At 42.3% G+C, this 21,221-nt stretch overlaps 1 protein-coding gene across 1 annotated transcript; it reads left to right on the top strand.

Annotated features, from left to right (window-relative positions):
• The first annotated feature begins 1,598 nt into the window (after positions 1 to 1,598).
• Positions 1,599 to 7,035, top strand: Cst8 (cystatin 8). The gene is made up of 3 exons (XM_051183117.1): positions 1,599 to 1,945; positions 5,490 to 5,603; positions 6,868 to 7,035. Exons 1-3 carry the CDS (start codon positions 1,718 to 1,720, stop codon positions 6,949 to 6,951), a joined length of 426 nt encoding a protein of 141 aa, XP_051039074.1. The 5' UTR covers positions 1,599 to 1,717; the 3' UTR covers positions 6,952 to 7,035.
• Positions 7,036 to 21,221: the final 14,186 nt, after the last annotated feature.

Raw genomic sequence — 21,221 nt, 5'->3', positions numbered from 1 at the left:
GGAGGCTGAACAGATGAGAGATGATGCCATATAGCATGGTCACAGATGCTATATTGCATCACAAAGCATGTCCTCCCTATAGGGCCTGGGCCTCAAGGTCTTAGAGAGTTGTGTGGCCATCACATAAGTGTGAGCTAAGAGTGCCAGAGACCCAGAAGAACCACAAGCTGGAGTGGCCAGAGTGAGGAAGGAGCCCTGCAGGACGAGCAGGTTGGATAGTCATAGAGGAGTAGGGCCAGAGAACATTGGGCACATTAGCTTTTATAACTTTACCCTTATAGGATACAGTAGGTGGTGGGAGGTATAGGGCCATGTGAAAACATGTCAGTCTTATGAATGGGATGCTTCTCTAGATGAATGGATTGTATTCAGGATGCAGGCAAAAGGCAAAGACCAGTTGTAGCGCCCCTTTAACTGGGTGCTACTGGTAGATTTTCTTAAGACAAGAAGACAGGTGGCTCTCAAGGGTGTCCCAAAGAGCAATGTCTTGAATCCAGCTATACCGATACTGAGAAGGTGGGTTCTTGTAAGATCCTTGACTGCAAACTTTATCAGAAGCGAAATGAAGTCATTTTGTTGAACCTCAGCCAGATCCATAAATGAAACATAAAGCCGGAGGCTCTGTTGGGGAGGCTGACCTTGTACTGTGTGTCTGATAACAAAAATGGGTTTCAAAGATTCTGTCAGGACCACAATCTTGCACCAAAACATTCATCCTTCCACAGCAAGGACATCTAGCCACTATTGTGTATTTAACCTTGGGTTGATGCCATATTTATTACTGAATCTTTTAACTACAGCCTCATTTCCAAAATCTGATAAAGTCCTCCTCATTTTGCTTTTAAAAATTTCTTGTTTCAGCCTCCTTGAATATGCTCATTGTTTCTTAAGGAACACATTATCTCATTGCAAGGATCTGCTGCTCCCAAGTGAATATAATAAGGATGTTTTCAATATGTAGGAGGGTATGGTATTCATACTTGTATATATGCATATTTGTGTGTGTGTGTGTGTGTGTGTGTGTGTGTGTGTGTGTGTGTGTGTGTGGCTACTTTTATGCACCTGTATGCTTGTATGTGTGGAGGCAAGAGGCTGATATCAGATATTTTCTCAGTCATTCTCTACTGTATGTACTGAGACAGGATCTCTCAGTTCAAATGAGAGCTCAAGAATTTGGCTAGGTTAGCTAACTAACTTGATTTTCTGTCTGTCCTGCCTCCAATATGCTGCACTTATAAAGAGGCCATGACACCCACCTTTCATCTATGTGGATACTGGGGATCTGAACCTTCGTCCTCAAGTTTACACTACAAGTGCTTTTACCCACTGAGGCATCTCCCCAGCCCCACAATCAATATTACAAACATTTATTTTGTGTGTGTGTGTGTGTGTGTGTGTGTGTGTGTGTGTGTGTGTGTGTGTATGTGTGAGAGACATATGTCCCAACATGCTTGTGGAAGTTAGAGAGCAACTTGCAGAAGTTTCTTCTCTTCTTCCATCATGTGGGTCCCAGGGCTGAACTTGTCTTTAGATACAGCAGCAAGTGCCTCAACCCTCTGAGCAATCCTCATGGCCCCACCAATTATTAATCTTCAGAGAACTTTTCTGTGTTATTTAGGTTGACAGACCTACAGTGGCATCTGTGGCTGCTCCACTGCAGCTCAAGCTCCGAGAGGACGTGGAGGACACAGGTCTTGTGTCTTTTGACTGAGAGACCATGGCAAAACTCTTGTGGTTCTCCATGCTCATCCTCATCATTCCAGTGGCTCTGGCAGTTGGTGTGGATCAATCCAAGAATGAAGTGGTGTCGAAGTACTTTGAATCCATAAATACCTCGAATGCCATTGTGAAGCAGTGTGTGTGGTTTGCTATGAAAGAATACAACAAGGAAAGTGAGGACAAGTATGTCTTCCTCGCGGACAAGACACTGCATGCTAAGCTTCAGGTGAGAAAATTCTGTTCAGGCAGGACATTTACATATGGTGGCACAGGTGGAGGCCAGGTTGAGAGAGTAGACCAATGAGAATAAAAGTTAGCAGCACAATTCTAAATGTGTGACTTATGCACATCCTTACAGTGACAAAAGCAATATACTCACATGACACTTCCCACAAATGCTGGGCTCAGAGTCTAATCACTTACATTAAACAAGTGCTCCATAAACCAGGGAATCAGGGCTTATACAGACAGACATGTGACTGTCTATTGAATAAATTGCTGTAGTGTCCTGTATTATTTAATTTAAAATTTATTTCTAATTAAGTGCATGCATGTATATGCTTTGGGAGTGTTGAGTTGCCTATGGTAGGTAAAAGAAGACATTGGAACCCCTAAATTCTGGAGTTAAGGCAGTTGTGAGTCACACATAGGATTCTGGGAGCTGAAATCTGATCCTTTACAAGAGCGCTATGTGCTTCGAGCTGCTGAGCAATGTGTTAATGTTTTAACCCAATGTACATTTAGTAGAAGTGAAGACATTCTGATTTCATCATAAAGGTGTGTCCCTTTTCACAAAGCCATGCACTGTCCAGCTCTAAAGAACACTGCTCATATGAAATTCAATGGGCACAATGCTTCCTGGAGTTCCTAATACAGCAGTTCTTTCTTATTGCTTTCTTTAGTATAAGCCTCACCCCCACCCCTACTCCCAATGTTGCAATTCAAGGATTGAAAATTGAAGCCCCAGTTGGTTGGTGGTGTGACTGAACTGGAGAGGTTTTCAACAGCTTTGTCACTGTTATCATGCCTCCCATGTCTCAGGAAAGCATGTCATCAACATTGTATTTCTAGGATATGAAGCTGATGATGTAGCATCCTTTATTGATTGTTCATACTTCGCAATCCCTCTTTTACAGTCTCTGGTTCCCTTTCTTTTGTGCTCAGGTAGCACGTGTAGGTATTAGCAGTAAATTTCTCATAAGTAATTTTTGTCTTAGCTCCTGTAAGGGGGATGGTGAAATGGACAGCATTCTTTAGAGCATAGGGAGCTAGAAGTCCAACTGAAAAGAAAACACCCCAGCTAGGAATTAGAAATTGTATTTTATGTTGTGGTTCAGCATTTGGGATCAGAGTGTCAGAGGAAGTATTCATTAGACAACATTTTTCACCTGTAGAATGAGTAAATGCCCTACCAAACAGACCAGATGTACTAGTAAAATGAGGCTCTGGGTGGTGTCCAGGTCTCAGTAGGTGTTCAACTCTTCCAGATGATGTCAATATATAGTGTTTGCAAGAATTGTCACTTTTTCAGGAAAGACCTTGAAGGTAAGCCCTGATTGAAGTCAGAGCAGGAGTTAAAGGTGTTGGGGAGGCTGTTGAGAGGTGTGTTTCCCCAGAAGCAGAGTATCATAGTAGGATTCAAGGGCAGGTGGTACATTTTGGAGGCCATCCCAGGTGGCACTGGGAAGGTAGAAAGGAAAGGAGACATGACAGTCAAAAGTGGCTAACCCAGGGTGAGTTAATGAGACTGATAGAGTTGGTTTTCTGACCTTGGGAAGACATACAGAGTGTACTCAAGCTGGGCCATGCTGTGGGTGGTTTGGCTATCTACCAGCCCACTTCTGCCCATGGCTGAGATCTGGCCTAGGAGCTTGGTTCTGCTGGAAACAGAAAGTCTTAGGCAAGGATCAGAAGAGCTGGCATTAGGTTTGGGAGTAATACTGATAGCATCTGCTGCAAAAGGACAGCAAGAAGGACCAGGGATGCAAGGGTATAAAAGTGCAGCCAGGCGTATTAGGTTCCTTCTGTAAGGCTGCCAGCATGGCCTTAAGGGAAGTGATCAAATTTGAGTTGCAAGGTTGTATTTTCCTTTGTTGTTGTTACTGGTGATATTTCATTGGTGGTTGAACCAAGCATTTTCATGATGACCTCCCCATGCCTTCTCTTACAGTGCTATGTCCCTAGCTCCCAAATTTGAATTTTAAAAATAACATCCCGATTAACTTATTTATAGAAAAAGCTTGTGGGGATACAGTTAGGAGATCCACATGATAGCATGGTTGAACCTCCTGGTGTATGTTCTCCCTTCTTTGTAGCCTCAAGCAGAAAGGCCTCACCTTTCCTGGCTGGCTTAGTGAGATGGCAGATTAGTGAGCCTGGTGGGTAGGTGACATGAGCCCAATGCTGAGAGTCTTCCTTTAGAAATATGGATCAACTGCTAGATAGACACTGAATCTTTTTGTGCTTTTTGTGTACTTGGAGTGGCAGTCTTACTCTGGAGGGGTGAAGATTCACCGAGTTCTTCCTCCTCTTGTAGAGACTTTAAAATTACAGCCAGCACTATGGAAGTCTGCAAAAACCATTATAGGAGAGGCTCCTACCCAAAATGCTGAGGGCAGGATGAGTTTCGAGTCATTTTGGATTCTGTAATATTTGAATATGCACAAGGAGATGATTTAGAGATAGGTTCCAAATCTAAAGACAAAATTCCGTCATGATCCATGTACATCTGATGCACATAGCTGAAAGGCAATTACATGTTTATTGTTTTATAACCTCACATGCATACATAATGTACTTTGATCATATCCCCTATTATTATTTTAGCCCCTCCCTCCCAAGTACCCCTCCTAACTTCATCTCTTTTTGGTTTTTGTTTCCTACTGCATAAACATGGGTGTAGAGTTATTTATTGAGGCAAGGGCAACTTAACAGAGGCTATACCACTGAGAAATATGATTTCCCTCTTCCAGCAGCCATTAATTGCCCATAGCTCTCCAGGGAGGGATGGGGCTTCATGAGCTCCTCCTCTTCGTGATGGAATGGTGACAGACTTAGTCTTGTGTTGGTTCTGTATGGGTAGCTATTGCTGCTGTGGGTTCAAGAGCATAGTGGCTGTGTCACATCCAGAAGACAACACCTCACAGCATCCCTCCTTATCCCCTGGCTTTCACAGTCTTTCTGTGCTTTCTTCTACAAGGTTCCCCAAGTTTCTTCAGGGGTGATGTAGATGTCCTGTTTAGGGATGATCACTGAAGAATCAATTATTCTCAGAACTTTGACCGGTATGGGTCTCTGGAAACAGAAGCATCTCTGATCCAGGCAGTGAGCCATGCAAATATATGGGCATAAAATAAACATTTAGAGGGTGTGCTTGTGTCTTGACTATAACCTGTGGCATAAGGTCAGATGCAGAATTTTATACTCTAAAAGTTAGATGCTCTAAAAGTTTCATATTTTAGAGTATTTCTGATTTCAATTTTATGGATGAGGAATATAGGATGATCTATTCCACAGTATTCTCAGCTTTCCCTAAGTCCACCACTAACTCCCAAACCCAGTGAGTAGCTCTGCTGTGATGATGATCTGTGGTTAGCTTCATCCCTCTGACATAGTCGAGTCACTTTTGTTAATCTTTAGAGCTCTGCAAAAATCAAATTCAACCTTACTGAGATCTATACATAAGTGAGAAGGATTTGTGTGTTTGCCAAAGCATTTGGGAGTTACACCAAAACATTTTCAATTAAGATTGCACCATTGTTCATCGGCAGATCACAGACCAAATGGAATACCAAATTGATGTTCAGATCTCCCGCAGCAATTGCAAAAAGCCTTTAAACCATACTGAAAATTGCATCACTCAAAAAAACTCCAAACTGGAAAAGGTGAGTGATGAATGATGACCCTAAGTGATTTGAAATCCCATCTAGGGTTATCAAGGCTTCCAGGCACTTGGAAAATCTTAGGGTGCCCGGACACTAGGAGGTCTGGATTGCTTCTTATTTGGAGTCCCCATATGGCCTGCCTTGCTGTCCCCACAGTAGAAGATGCAGGAAATCATCAAAGGCACTCCAACTCCAAGGCTCCCATAAATTCTGGACTTTTGATGAAGGAGAAACTATTGACATGGTCACTGAAAGTCTGTGCTTTTGGACTGAGACTAGCTTTCTCAGCTGGTGAGGTTAATTACTCATGCCTGTGTAGGCACAAAAGAAGTCTGTTGGTGCACCCTTCTAAATTTATAGATTACAGGGACTATTCATCTACAGGTACTGGAGATTAGGCAATCTCTAGACCAGACAACATCTCACCTTTCAAGCATAGCCCATCTTAGACTTGGGTTACCTTGTAGATGAGGAAGCTACAGTATTCGTTTTTCAATTATTATTTGAGTATCAGCCGAGAGCTTCCCAGGGAGCTTATAGCTTCCTGGGCTTTTAATTGATAAAAGATGGGCTCAAGCAAGGGCTTCTGTGAAGGATAATAAGGAGTAGCCTATGCCATGATTGGCTTGGTTATAAGGCTTCTGGCCAGAGCCTGTGTTTCTTGATCTCCAAGTTAGTAGGGAGCCTTAGACTATTCATTCCCTAGGAAAGTTGAGGTTGGTAAAGGGCCTGGTTCTGTAGAGGTATTTTCTTTCCTTTCTTTACAAGGATGGTTCTTCTACATGAATGACACCAACATCACCGGAGGCTCCAGCTGCAGATGGCTAAGTCCCATTTGTAGTTTCTGATTCAGTAGGAATTTTCATTCTGAGCAAGTTTCCAGGTGACATTTTGAGAGCCTCTGCTGTATATATTGAACAAAACATTGCCAGGAAAATGAACAGAGTGGTCCCATTGTGTTTGACTGAAGTCAAACTTGACTCAACTTTAAAAAGGGATATCATCTCCAGACAATAGTAGGTACTCATTCAGACATACATGTCAGCTCCGAGCATGTTCCAATGTTATCTCATGTACCTGATTCGTCATTCACTGTTGTTTGGCAGATTGGGATTTTAAGTTTACATTTTCTGCTTGGTACCTTGGAGTTTTAAGAAAGTTGGTGACCTGTATTCCAGCATATTTCTAGGCTTATGCCTAAAAAACAGGGTAGTTATTCTCTTTTTGACATGCTACTGATGTTCATTGCTGCTGTCTTTTTCAGAAAGCAAATTGCAGCTTTTTGGTTGGAGCGCTTCCCTGGAATGGACAGTTCACCCTGATGAACAAAGAATGTAAAGATATCTAAGGGTGTCTTGGAGCAACCCTCCCGCTTCTGGGTTTGCCTTTCTCTGTGATAAAAGAGCAACATCCTTCAAGGCTGTCACCAACACTTCCCTCATGTGTGCCTCCTTTTCTTTTTCATTTGTTTCATCATATTGGGAAGGGGTGAAATATGGACTGTGTCCTCATACCAAAGATGGACCCTCACCATCTTGATGTACCAACTTGAGGCTCCACTGGAGTGTGGACTACTTTTGTTCCCCATTGCCAGTTGAAGGAGAAATATATTGTGATTGGATAATAACCCCTTGAAGAGATCTGAACCTGGTGGGTATTGTTCAAAAGCTTTCTTTTAGATGCCTCACTGGACCTGAAGCCCCTTCCTGTCTAAGAGTTCCAGTTGGGATGTCACCATATCAGGAGGAGGAACCCATCCCTGGGATGATTTGTGAATTTGGGGACTTGTGTTTCTTCTGTCAATGTGAGAAATGGCCAGAAAGAGAAAGCAAGAGACAAAAGTGAACTGTGTTGTTTGAATGTTATCTGTGTGCACACACTCGTGTGTGTGTGAATCTATATGTGAGAAGAATGCAACAGAGAAAAGAGGGAATGGAAGAAGGGGGAGATAAAGATAGAAGTGGATAAACATGGATGATGGCAAGAGGTAGAAGTCCTCGGCAGAAAGTAATCATGTTGGGGCTGGAGAGATGGTTCAATTGTTAAGAACATTTCCTTCTCTTTGAGAGGGCCTAAGTTTTATTCCCAGGACTCACATGGCAGCTCACAAAACCATCTGAACTCCAGGCCCAGGGAAGCCAACACCCTCTTCTGGCTTCTGTAGGCACCAGATATTTATGTGTTGCGCGCGCGCACACACACACACACACACACACACACACACACACAGGCAAAACACTTATAACCGGAAAATAACAAATCTTAAAAAACAAAACAAAACAAAACAAAAACCAAAGAATTCTAGTTTTGTGACACGAAGAAGTTAACAATGTTACTTTCCTTGACACTGCTGAACTATAGGTCAGATGATAAATTTTGTGTCATATATATTTTACCACTATTTTAAAAAATTAAATATTGAAATGCTTTCCTTTTCCATTGTATAGTTTTAGCTTCTTTGTCAAAAATCAGGTGTTCGAAGATGAAGATGTGTAGATTAATACCAGGGTCTTCCATTTGATTCGATTGGTCCACCTGTTTGTTTTTGTGCCAATGCTAAGCATTTTTCATTACTCTAGCTCTATAGCAGAGTTTGAAGTCACAAGTAGTGATGTCTCTGGAAGTTCCATGGGGCAAAACTCTGGGACTAACCCATGGCTCAGTGGAGGAAGTTGTTCTACCTCAGCCTCTTAATATATTCTGACTTCCTGGCCCTCTGTAACCAGGAATCAAAACAAAATGCTGGCCTGTAACATGGAAAAGTCAAGGGAAGTCAGTTTGCACTTTGAAAGCCATATTGTTGCAGTATTGATTGGACTCTGGGGAAACAAAACAAAACAAAAACAAACAAACAAAAAGATGACTAAAGAGCCAGTTTTTTTCTTTGAATATCTTTTATTCCTTAATAAATTAAAATCTTTGTCACCTTTTGTATTTAAAGGTGAATTTAAAATATTATTTACATACTAAGTCCTTTATATTTGTATTGTATCCTTCTGAGCTTCAGAATCATAAACGAGAGAGAGAGAGTGTGTGTGTATGTGTGATGTCTCACAAATGAGTCATGCCTATCATCTGACATGTACCTAGAATTTATTTCCACTGGGCTATTGGTCTGTGCTGATCTCATGGCTCTTATTACCCAGCAGCTGTGGGTCCCAGGAATCCACTATGGATAAACTTGATTAAAATGGTAGTCAAACCTTTGACCTACGATATACTTGGCCAGTGTTGGCTACAGGGCCGCAGGGTTGGGCATTGGGTCAATTGAAGTAGGGGTTAGGATATTTCTCTCTGAGGGACTCCAGCTCACATCACAGCAGGTGTATTCACAAGCTCCTGGTGTCCTCTCCTGGTGTGCGTTCTCTCCTATATCTTCTGCAATGTGAGTTGAGGCAGAACAATGGCTCCAAAATGTCTATATTCCAGTCCTTAGAACCTGTGAGCAAAATAGACACCTAGGCGTAGCAAGTGTAAATGGTTCTGTGTGTCCCTAGCCAGTATGGACAGGCCCGTCTATGAAACTTGTTTTGTGCTGCCACCCTGCCCAGATGTTCCATCTTCTTCATGAAACACTTGCCATGTTTATCTGTTCCTAAATTATGGCCTACTCACCGAGAAAAGTTTCTTATCTGGGGTTACAGCCTCCTGTGCAGAGACATCACAAACACACTTGTAGATGCATGCACCCATGGGCCCCTGATATGTGTCGGGGTCATTCTTCCTGCCTGCTCTGTTGTATCTCTGAAAGGACTGGAGTCCCAGGAGTTTGACGAAATGGAAGGCACAAAGATTGGACACTTCAGCATGGTTGATGAATGAAGGGAGAGACACCCCACTTTTGACACCTCCTCAGCAGCATGGGATACTTTCTGATGGGACTTAGTTGATGACTCCTTTTCTCCACCATGTTAGAGCACAAATAAAATGAGTTTTACATCTTCGCCTAGTGATGAGAATTAGATTGACCAGTGAGAAGTAACATCTGATCCTTCTGTGGGAACCTCAAGAATATCATTTCTGTGTCTCCAGGCCTCAACCCCTCAAAAGCCAGCCCAAGTCAGTACACAAGACAGGGGATTCTATCCCAATTCTGTCCTTAGTTCCAGGGTTTTTACCAAGTAACTCAGTGCCTAGACCTCCCTGCCCTCCCCCCCTTTATGCATACTTCAGGTGGGAAAATGGGTTCAGGGAAGGGTGGGAGTGGGTTACTGAGCAGCTTTTGGTGCCTTTCAAGAGAAGGGGGTGGGGTTCTGAGGCTGGGGTATGGGTTTACTTGCACCTGTGAGTTACTGATGCGATTGGTCTGGGCAATGGGGACAGATGGCGGCCAGGACAGGAAAAGAATCTTGGTTTCTGCTACTTCCTTCTATTGCTACAGTAGTCCTTGTCCCATCAAAAATTTGAAATGTTAGTTTTGTAGTCACTTTTGTTCTTGAGCTGAAAGTTTGTTACAACGTACAAATAGGCCAAGGTCAAGGGCAAAACAGAGACTTGTAAAGATACTGGCCAAAGCACAGAAGACTCTGATTGAATGATGGGGAAGGTCCTGACCAATGGGTCCTATAGTTAGATTCCTAACCATTCCAACATTCTTACTAGGACTGCAAATCTGGGGCCAGTGTCAGAAAGGTGGTCACGACAGGGTAATTATTCAGATTCCCCCCCCCTTTTTTTTGCCCCAGAGCCCTATTCTCTGCCATACAGACTGCCCTCCCCACCACCACCACAGGGACACTGCAGTGACACACACCATTCTCCACACCCAAAGCTTTCTGACAGATTTACTTCATCTTGTAGGAAACCAGCATGCCTTGTTTTTTAGAGCCTTGCCTGTGTTCATGGCCAGAAACTTCAAGGCCCTGCCACACAGAAGTAAGTGCTCATGTAAATTACCACATACCTGCTGATGCTTACCAGCGCCCCTCTGCAGGTAGGCTGCAGGGCTTCTATACATCCTCTTGCAGTCTCGTTTTGTCTGTGCAATAAAAGGGATACCATCTTCTGTCCAGAACTAAGAACTTCACCCTATGGGGCAAGCTTCACTATTAAGAGAAAACCCAGTTTTCGGGTCAGAGATTGCTCTCAAGTCCTATGGAGGAGAACCCTGCTGACCCTCTTCTTCCAATGAATGAAATTAATGATGAAATGATAGTGTCTAGGGATCTTTCCCAATTTACCAAGCACTGCAGCAAGATTCTGGGTCTATCTAGAATAACGAAGGAATCAGAGTCCAATAATGCATCACATAAGGATGTTCAGGTATATGGAAGCCCCCCCGCCTAGAATGGTAGTCTCATAATACTTTAATGGAGTTGAAACTTTTCTCCTGTCTCATGATGACATGCCTTTCATGACCTTATAACACCACATGCTCATTACACTCATGTTTGTGGTGATGCTGGCTGGGGTGGAAACATCAACGGTATCTGTTGATATCCTGGCTTCTCTTTCTCCCTGGATCCTGGGCAACCTGGCTCATGACTCCTCTCTCCCACCCCAGTGGTTTCTCCTCAGCACTTGCCTGTCACTCTGGGCCAGCCCTCTCCTGGGCCTGTGCCATCTCCGTAGAGAACCTTTCCTGGTCACAGGGCCTCTCTAATCCTCAGGCTCTCTCCCTGCCCCGGGATGGCTCTTCTCCAGGCTCCTTTCCCTCACCCCAGGATCCATCTTTGACAAGTGATCACTCCTCACTGACAGTTGTCAAAGGTCACAGGGCTTTATTGTGCATGCATTTAGGTTGCTGCATAAGAACTCTGCATGCAGAAACCACGTGGAACTGGGGCCGCACCAAGCTGGGCCAATGGCAGCTCCATGACTCCAGTTTCAAGTGCCCCCACTGCTGAGACTCATTATAAACCATTCCTGTTCCCTTTATAAATAAGCACCTCCTGCCTGTTCTCTTTCTCGTTCTGTTTCTGCTCACGATCAGTTAACAACTACCCTTCCCTTTCCCAATAAACTCCATGTGGGTTTGTTGAGTTTGGTGGACCGTGTTTCATCGCCAAAGCTGCAGCAAAGAACAATAGTACCATTGCTGTGTGTACCTGATAAATGATGGTGAATGATTGCTAGTGGCTTCTGTATTTAGTAGAATTTATCCTTACTTCAGAGTGTCTTCCTATTTGTTAAAAGGTAATTTATGTAAAACAGCCTGCCATTTGACATTGACAGCATCTTCACACATCTGATTGCCTCATCTTTTACAAGCACTAAGAGGTTACATGGAATAATGGATTAGAAACCCCCAGATTTGTGTAAGTATATTCTAGAATGTTCAAACAACAATGAGATCACCTAAGGATAAAGTTCTCAGAATTTGCCCCATTATGAAGATGTGTCCCTTGACTGTATTGAACAGCCAGATATGTTTACAAGCCATGTAATCTCTGTAATCATGACCTGGTGGTCATGAGCCCTGGTTCCTGTGCTCAGGCCAAGTCCTGCTGGACTAGGTATTGTTTCTGGCTGTGGCTTCTCTACTCTTACAGCTTATCACTTCTTTAAGAAGTGACTGGATCATAGGACATGGTAGCACATACCTTTAATTTCTGCTCTCAGGAGGCAGAGGCAGGTGGATCTCTGAGTTCTAGGCAAGCCTGGTCTACAGAATGAGTTCCAGGACAGCCAGGGATACAGAGAGAAACCCTGCCTCACAAAAACAAACAGAAGACACAAGTGGTAAATGATCTGTGGAGAATAAATGATGTGATCCTATCCTTTCCAGGCTCAATGGCTTTTAAAGAGTATTAAAAACAAAAACAAAAGCAAACAAACAATGGTACTGACTTTATGGCCTCAAGTGGGCAAACTTTCATGAGACCTCTTTCTGAAAAATGGCACAGTATCCTTGCCTCTGGCAGATCCTAGGTCCTGTAGATGAAGAAAGGCTCAAGGTAGAGACTGGACATGTGGGATGCCATCATATGGGACAGAGCTATGTGGAGAGGTAGAAATAAACAGCAATAATTCTTTTCAGGACCTTTAACTTTGCTCTTCAACTGGAGATGATGAGAATGTCTTCAAAGAAGGGATTTTCCCATGGTGATTGGCTTATAAGAGAAGTTGTAGGTCTTTTTTTGATCTGTCTTTTCACATTTTACACAGTCCATGTGAAGAATTGCAGGGGCTGGCAGTGAGTAGAAGCTAAGAAAGAGGATGCCAGGGCCCTGGCTCTACCTTAGATTCATCATCCTATGAACTCACCATTTCTATATGGTGTCCCTCTGACAGGGTTTAACACTAATGATGCTATTTTGTCTCAGTCCACCAAGAGCAGTTGCTTAAACGATGCTGTTTTATGTCAGTGACACAAGCTATAGTCATTGGAATCAATAGATAAAATGCCTTCATGAGATTCAACTATAGGGAATTTTCATAATTAGTGATTAATGGAGAAGGCCCAGTCCATTGTGGGTATTGTATCCCCGGACTGGTGATCCTAGGTTCTATAAAAATAACACGCTGAACATGCCATAGATAGTAAGGGAGTAAGCTACATCCCTACATGGCCTCTGCATCAGCTCCTGCCTTGCAGGTTCCTGTCCTATTTTGTTCCTGTCATGACTTCCTTCAAAGATGAACAATATTGTGGAAGTGTAAGCCAAACAAATCCTTTCCTGCCCAAGTTTCTTTTGCTACAGGCAGGGTCCTGTAGAGATGCCATTACCCCCCAGACAACAGGGGGAAGTCTAGAGAACTCAATGCTCACATTCCCAAAATGATAATTCCTGTCTGGGTACTATTAAGCTGATTGTTATTAGATTCCAGTATAAACAGGTACCCATTATAGAGTCTAGGATTTGACCAGGCATACAACTTAAGGTGGGGGAGGTATGAGAGCCAATATTACATTTAAAGTTTTAATTACTGTGTCCAAGGGAGCCATAAAACAAAAATGCCTTTGATTTGCAAGCCCCCTGCCAAAGGACAGGTAGTTCCCTGAATCCTGGAGGCTATTGTTTATGGGTGATAACAAGTCACATGTTTTTCATCCCTCTAAACAAGTTTTTTGACCCATCTGAATTCATGTGTTTCATCCCATGTGGGTGTGAAGTTCACAGGCTGAAGTAACTCAGATGTATGCTTGCCCCTGATTGGACTTGATGAGAAATGCAATGAATTATGAGTTTTCCTTCTTATGCAGCTACAAACGGTGATTCTGGGCCATTTGTCAGGAACCTGGCCAGAACCAATCCACCTGGCCAGTATCTAGTTAAAGCTTGTTTGAAATTTGGCTTTAAACTGTGGCAGTGGTCTTATTCTCGATTGGTAGGTTTAACAGAATCAAGGCCCAATAATATAAATTGGATAAAACACAACTGAAAAACAAAATGACCAAGAGTGAATATATGTGAAGGGCGGGTGAAATTAAGTCCTATTCTGGAATGGGTTAGAAAATAGAATGACTCAAGAAAGATCTGGAACAATTTCTATAAAAGAGATGATAAAGCCTCTTTAGGCGTGATATTGATGGGCTGGAGAACCCAAGAGATTCCTTTAGAAAGGGCTGCTAAGTTTGGGGGCTCCCCAAACCATCTGAACTGTGAGTGCCACCACCTTCTCTCTACCTGATCAGTCCCTTACACTATACATACAACAGGGCCAGACAAACAGAAGACTCCTGCAAATACTTATACTACTGCATATCTAGTGTTTAATGTGTAAAGTGTGATTTATTTGGGAGATATAATAATTTTGAAACTGAATGCATTTCAAATTATATTAGTGTCTCAACATAGCAAATGTTGGCAGAATTGCCAGGTGACAAGGACACATCGTAAGGATACGAGCTTCATCACACACACACACACCATCACTTACTAAGAACTTGGGCACCCAAATCAGGAGGGGCCAGAGGAGACATGGCTCACATTACCACGCTTATCTGAGGGTCACTTGCAGAGTCTCTTGCCCAGACCTTGTGGATTTGAAAGTCAGGGGCTAATTCTGCAGGAGACTGGAGTGCATAACTGAGGAATGATGGTTGAAGAAAGAAATCTACCTGGCAGGGAAGATGAAGATGGATGGAGGGAGAGTAAAGCTCAGCCTCCAGATCCTACCCAAAGAGAGAACATTCAGAGCCTAAAGAGGTACAGGTATGGGAGGCAGAGGCCCCAGTGGGCAGATTCCTTCTGTTGTCCTCCTCAGGGGACTTGTGTGTCCCACCTGGCACCTTGTCTCAAGTCAAAGCTAACCTTAGAGTCTGTCATCTACCCTGTTTTTTGTTTTCTTATCTGCATACCCACCTCCCTCTGTTGGCTTTCATGTGGTAATGTGGTGAATGCCAGGTACTTTGTGTATGTGCAGCAACTTCACTTACTGAGTCAGAAGTTTGGTTGACAGAAACTAACCATGGATTCATTTGTGTCTTTGTTTCACTCAGCTTTTGTTTTGCTTTTTGTATCTGTTTGTCAGTGTGACTCTCTCCCCATTCCTACCATGTACAAACTCTTTGTAATGGTTGGAGATGACACTTGCAAAGTTAATATGTTTTCTGATTCATTTTTTCTGGAATTTGTTCAGGGGTGAGAATTTAAGCTTGTATGAGGATATGTGTACAAATGGTTGTTGTACTATGCATACAAATAATGTAATGATACATGTTAAAAACAGGGGCAAGGATTCAATTATGGGGCATTACTCAGCCACCAGGGGTAGAAGAGCTCCCCCTTATAGGATGGGGAAGGACAGGTAATATACCAATGAACAATTGCATAGTAATTCCTCATATTCCTAAATGTTAATGGAATGTACAATGAAGCAGCAGGCTAGATATTAATTGGCAATGATAGGCATGGTGAGGTGTAGTAGTTTAATAGTGGAAGGTAACCTTGGTGAGTTAGAGCCAAGGAGCCTCACAAAGCCAAATCATCTAACAGAGCTCATATGGGAGGTTTGTTTGGGGTGTGTAGAGGTGGCCTCTGTGCAAGAGCAGAAAGAAGAAACAGATGGGTAAGAAGGGACTGCTTTTTATAAGGGGATATAGCACATGTGAATAGGGAGTGCTTTACTTAGTGACTGTGGTAGTCCTGCTAGGTCCCTGAGGTCAGGCCAATGCAAATATCTCAAAGCCAATATGAGGACCATCTAATATAAATATATCATGCTGGTGTTTGACATTCTAGTTGTTCCAGTTTTAGGCCTTTATATTTTCTGCTTCTCCTTCATTTCCAACTCCATCATAATCTCATGATCTTCCAGGGATCACCTTTGACTCTAACCAAATAGCTTGGACATGACTCTTCTTCCTTGTCTGTTTACATTCTGGCGGAAGTCACCTTCTCCTCCAAAGTACAATATTCTCAAGGCCCAGCTCCAACTATTCTTGATAAACTCAAACCATCATATGTAGAACAATGGCTAAAAATTGGAAAACCTGCCATGCCTCTAGGACCGTCATGCTTACACATGTGATTTTGGTTTTAGGTCATATGATTGGCAAAACCTAATTGATCATGGAGAGGAAACACACAGCGACAACAGGAAAGACTTTGACAAAGCAAATATTTGGCTGGCTTTCATCTTTATCCTGAAAAAAAAAAAAAGTGCCAAATGGGGCTTTTTGGAGCTGATGGACGAAAGGAGAGGTTTAATTAAAAATTTAGATTAGCCCTAAGACAATCACTATCTACCAGTAAAAGAAGCCTCTTTTTATGATGGTTGAGAGCTGTATTAATCAGTAGGTTTAAGGATGAGAATTTAGGGAGCAGTTTAATAATATATCTTTTTAGCAAAATAAGTCTATAACCTAGCCAGCCATGATTTTTTGATCCAATTAATGGTACCAGGCATAAGTTTCATCTTATAGAGTGGGTTTTAAATCCAAGGAGAAAATGTTTCTTTCCTCTGTAACTTTTGTGTCACTATTGCAGCATCAGGCATATCTTTCTAGGCCAGTCCTTACTGAAACTTGCAGGACTCACAACTGGGTAAGACTATTGATTACTTTTCTCCCCTGGAAGAGTGCATAGATCCTTTAAGTACTATAGAAACCAGTAAGGAGCTATGAAGCTTTTAAGTCAGTCAATAATTGCTCTTTGATATACACATTAAAAATTGTCATGTATTTGTAAAATCCTTAGTTGCTTCACATGTTAGGATAGCTATTCAAAAAGACAAGTAACAGATTTGATGCAGCTGCTGTTGAGTCATTTCTACCCCCTTGAGTAAGCCTTCAGTTTTATTTCTACAAGTAACCACAATAAAACTCATTGATTCACCAAGTTGGCATTTGTGGTGTTTTTACTTATGTCTGCTTTTGGTCTCCTGTCTAGGATGAATATATATATGTATATATTTTCATATCTCCCTGGGATAGTGTCATACAACACAAAAGCAGTAGGCAAAAAGGTGATGGGACCTGCCTGAGGTATCCTGACTAGAACAGCATCAGAGAGACTGGCTTACCTCACAAAGGGCATGCAGGTATGACCACCTAGTAGGAGAGGAGAGGCAGAGGCCAGAAGCACCTGGTGCTTAAACCCCTACAGATGCCTAACCTGGAACAGGAGCATGACCTGAGTGTGATGGTGGTGGAGAGCAAGCTGGGGCTAGAGGCTGTTTAGTCTTCATTGCAGACAAAGGTACCTCTTGTGGGTAAGAGCAGTTTCTTTAACGCTCAAAGGCCAGCAACATGACTGAGAGCTTGATTTATACATGACACAGAGTTGAATACTCAGGGTAGTCTTCAAAGGCCAGGAAAGTAATCTAGAGATTAGAGAACAGAAAGACTTACTGAACAATTAGTTCAGATTCAAACCGTAATGTATTAAGTAAGAAGCAAGGTGATTAATGGGTCTGGTTAACATGCTTAAGGCAAGTAGGGTGGAGGTGGAGAGGCCACATTGTCTGGAACACTGGGTCACATCTTGTGCCTACTACTGCACCAACTTTGTGCTGATGGAAGGTTAGTGGGACCACAAAGGAGATTTGAGCAAGAGGCATATCAGTAAACTACTTGAACTTACTCGTGGGGAAAATATTCTAAGATGACCAGTTTGTGCTATTGAAGATGGAGTAGGCAAAGCCAGTGGAAGTTAGTAAAAGGAACTTATCATGACACAAACAGAAAATGTATTGTATTCTTTAAGTGGGTAGCAGTTAAAGCCTCAGAGAGGAAGTTTCATGACTGATAGGATGTAGAAGTCTTATGATAGTGAGAGACAGCTACTTGCTCTTATGGACCATTTGTGTAAGGTTCAAATCTAGATAGATAGCTGGGCATCTCACTATCTTACTAAGAAATATATATATATATATATATATACATATATATATATATATATATATCACAGGTTGTCTTTTTTGAGATTAATCATCTATGTCAGATGCTGTAGGTCATTGGGGAATTATTCTCCAGATGTCTACATAAGACATTTTAAGTCACTAGGGGTTAGGGTCAAAGTGGTGTGGCCTGGTTGCTAAAATGTAGGGATTTTTTTTTGCCTTTTTTTTTTTTTTTAAAATAATGGGTGCCTGAATTGTGAATAGTACCAATGTCATATATATTGTGCTTTTTCCTAGACATACAATAATAAAGTTTAATTCATAGATTATATGCAAGGATAATCAATAGCTATCTCTAAAATAGAATAACTTTAGTGTTATAAAATAAAATGATTTCAAACTTATGAGTTGTTTACTTCTGGAATTTTCCATTTGGTACTTTTGGACCACAACTCTCTGTGGATAACCCAAGCCAGAGAGAGACATAATGCTACACTTGGTTTTCACTCACAAGATGGATTCAAGTGGCACAGTTGCCCACTTGCGAAAGCCTATTACATGAGTTGATTGACATTTCCTGTGGAGAGGCTTCATGGGGCAAGAATGATGTTATCAGGAGAACAGCTGAATTACATCTCAAAAATACCCTGGTTATATGTATTACATTCATACTCATTGCCTGATGCATGTTGCTTAGTTCTTTCATAAAATTCTATTTACCACCTAAATGTAGTCTTTCCATTTCTTATAAATTCTGCAGTCTTTTAAACTATTTGTTTGCTTACTGTCTATACTGTATATGCCTTAATTAGTTTGTACAAATCTTAGATATTTCAACTTAATTAATCTTCTCTGATAAAACTGAATAACCTCCAAAGGAAACTGTATTCCAGGTTGTGACTTAGTGTGTGCATGTGTGCTAGATTGAGGTAGGTTAACAGGGTGGGAACAGCAGTAGCTAGGTCTGGAAACCTCCATCATGTAGCTTCTTCTTTTTTTTTTTTTATTTTACATATCGATCCCAGTTCCGTCTCCCTCCTTCACTCCCTCCCTCCTTCTCTCCCTCCCTTCCATACCCCCCCCCTACTCTCCTATTCCATTCCACCCCTCCACAGGGAGGGTGAGGCCTTCCAGGACAGATCAACAAAACCTGTCAAGCATTGACAGGTCTAGGCCCTCCCTCCTGCCTCTAGGTTAAGGGAGTATCCCTCCATGGGGAATGTGCTCCAAAAATCCTTTTGTGCACCAGGGATGCATCCTGGTTCCGCTGTCCAAAGTCCTTTAGACTGCCCAGGCCTTCTAACTAAGACCCATATTCAGGGGGTCTGAGTTGGTCCAATGCTAATTTCTCAGCTATCAGTCTAGGGATTCATGATCTCCCCCTTGTTCAGGTCAGCTTTCGTTGTGGGTTTCTGTAGCCTGGTTTTGTCCTCCCTCTCTGCATCTGGATTCTAGTTCCGCTCAGTGTTTAGCTGTGGGTGTCTGCTTCTGTGTCCATCAGCTACTAGATGAGGGCTCTATGATGGCATATAAGTTAGTCATCAATCTCATTATCAGGGAAAGGCATTAAGGTAGTCTTTCTATTGTAAGTTGGGGTCAGTTGTAAGTCTCTGGACATTTCTCTAGAGTCAGTTTTCTCTTCAAACCTATAATAGCTCCCTCTTTCATGACATCTCTCTCTCTCTCTATTACTCTTTTTCTTCTCTCATCTATTCCTCCCCTGACTCAATCTTCCTAGTCCCACGTGCTTTCTTCTCCTCCCCCTGTCTTTCTCCTAGCTCCCTCTCCACTCGCTGCCCACCCCCAATATGCTCAGGAGATCTTGTTCCTTTCCCCTTCTGTGAGGGACCTTGTATGAATCTCTTAGGTTCCTCCTTGTATCCTAGTTTCTCTGGTGGTGTGAATTATAGGCTGGTGATCTTTTGCTCCATGTCTAAAATCCATAGATGAGTGAGTACATACCATGTTCCTCTTTTTGTGACTGGGTTACCTCATTCAGGATGGTTTCTTCAAGTTTCATCCATTTGCAAATTTCAAGATTTTATTGTTTTTCTTTTTTTTCCCCCTCATAGTAGCATTCCATTGTGTAAATGTGCCACATCTTCTTTATGGCTTCTTAATAAGCCTCATTTTCCTCCTTTGTAAAGGGACTACTCAGTATACAGCCCCCAAGGAGGCACAGAGCCTGAAGGATGGTAAGATCTGAGTTCTAATATTCTGCCCAGTCACTGGGGAGGTTCTGGGGACCCAGTCTTTAAGGCATGTGTGATATTTCAGGTAGGGGTGGCCACATCTGTACCTGGAAAATGGAGAATACATTTTGGCTGAGTGTTTCTCATGCTGCCTATGCACAGGGATCTGATTCAGACATCCCCATCTTGACCTTAAGAACAAGGAGATGGTATCACTGAGCAAAACAAAAGAAGGGTGGGTGAGTGTATGGAAGTGTAAATCTTTCCAGGAAACAAATAGCTGAGTTGGGGAAAATGGGCTGAATTGTAACTGTAGAGTTATTATTATTATTATTATTATTATTGATTTAGTTTTAGTTTTTACATTCCAATCCCAGTTCTCCCTCCCTCCAGTGTTGGTTTTTTTTTTTTTTTAACCTTTCTTTGGAGGAGAGAGAGAAACCATTAGAGATCATTGTTGCTGTGTATACATTTTTTTTTAATTCACAAAGTACCCTTGGAACTGCATGTGTGGGGTCTCCAAGCAATGTTTTACTTCTCTCTAAGCATCAAAGGGACAACATGTGCTTCAGTTAGATTTCAACATTACATGGCACCAGCCTCAGGTAACACATGTTTGACTTGGTTCCATGAGACTCCCACTTTATATGCCAATTATACCTGGAAGGTCCTGAGGTTAGCTCACACATTCTTCCAAACTTGGCCACCAATGGAAGGTGCCCATACCTTCTGACTCAGTTTCTGTTGTTATGATGGGAAATCATAAATTGAAAATAATAGAGGTTAATGTGAATTTGAGATTTGTGGTCTTAAGTACACAGTTGAGGAACCACATCTGATGAGGGCCTCTGCACTGTGGCATACTGTGGTGGAGGAACAAGTGACTGTTCTGGGCAAATAATCTGCATCTTAACCTTATTCAAGATCAAAGGTGAACTGAAAGGTCCAGTCTATTTGATTCTACTGGCAATGAGCTCCATCTTTTTGGTTACCAGAGGGGCCCACCAAGAGCTGACTTATTCATGGCTGAAAAAGCTTGCTACAGACTATGTATGTACTCCTGTCTCTCACTGTCGCTCAGACAGACCTAGGGTTGCAATGACAGAAATGGGAGATGGAAATCAGATATGTATTTCTCAGTAGAGTACAGTATCATAATGATGTTAACAGAGATCCCTTCCTTTTAACCCACAGGAGT

Source organism: Phodopus roborovskii, unplaced genomic scaffold, assembly GCF_943737965.1.
Source record: "Phodopus roborovskii unplaced genomic scaffold, PHOROB, whole genome shotgun sequence".
Lineage (NCBI taxonomy): Eukaryota > Metazoa > Chordata > Mammalia > Rodentia > Cricetidae > Phodopus > Phodopus roborovskii.
Note: the sequence above shows the minus strand (reverse complement) of the source record. Positions and strands in the feature narration are given on the sequence as shown.

What these genes read in the sequence shown, in the direction of transcription:
- Cst8 (XM_051183117.1), top strand. Translation starts at nt 1,718, where the DNA reads ATGGCAAAACTCTTGTGGTTCTCCATGCTCATCCTCATCATTCCAGTG. An exon ending in CACTGCATGCTAAGCTTCAG is followed by an intron (nt 1,946 to 5,489) that starts GTGAGAAAATTC and finishes GTTCATCGGCAG; the next exon opens with ATCACAGACCAAATGGAATA. An exon ending in AAAACTCCAAACTGGAAAAG is followed by an intron (nt 5,604 to 6,867) that starts GTGAGTGATGAA and finishes TGTCTTTTTCAG; the next exon opens with AAAGCAAATTGCAGCTTTTT.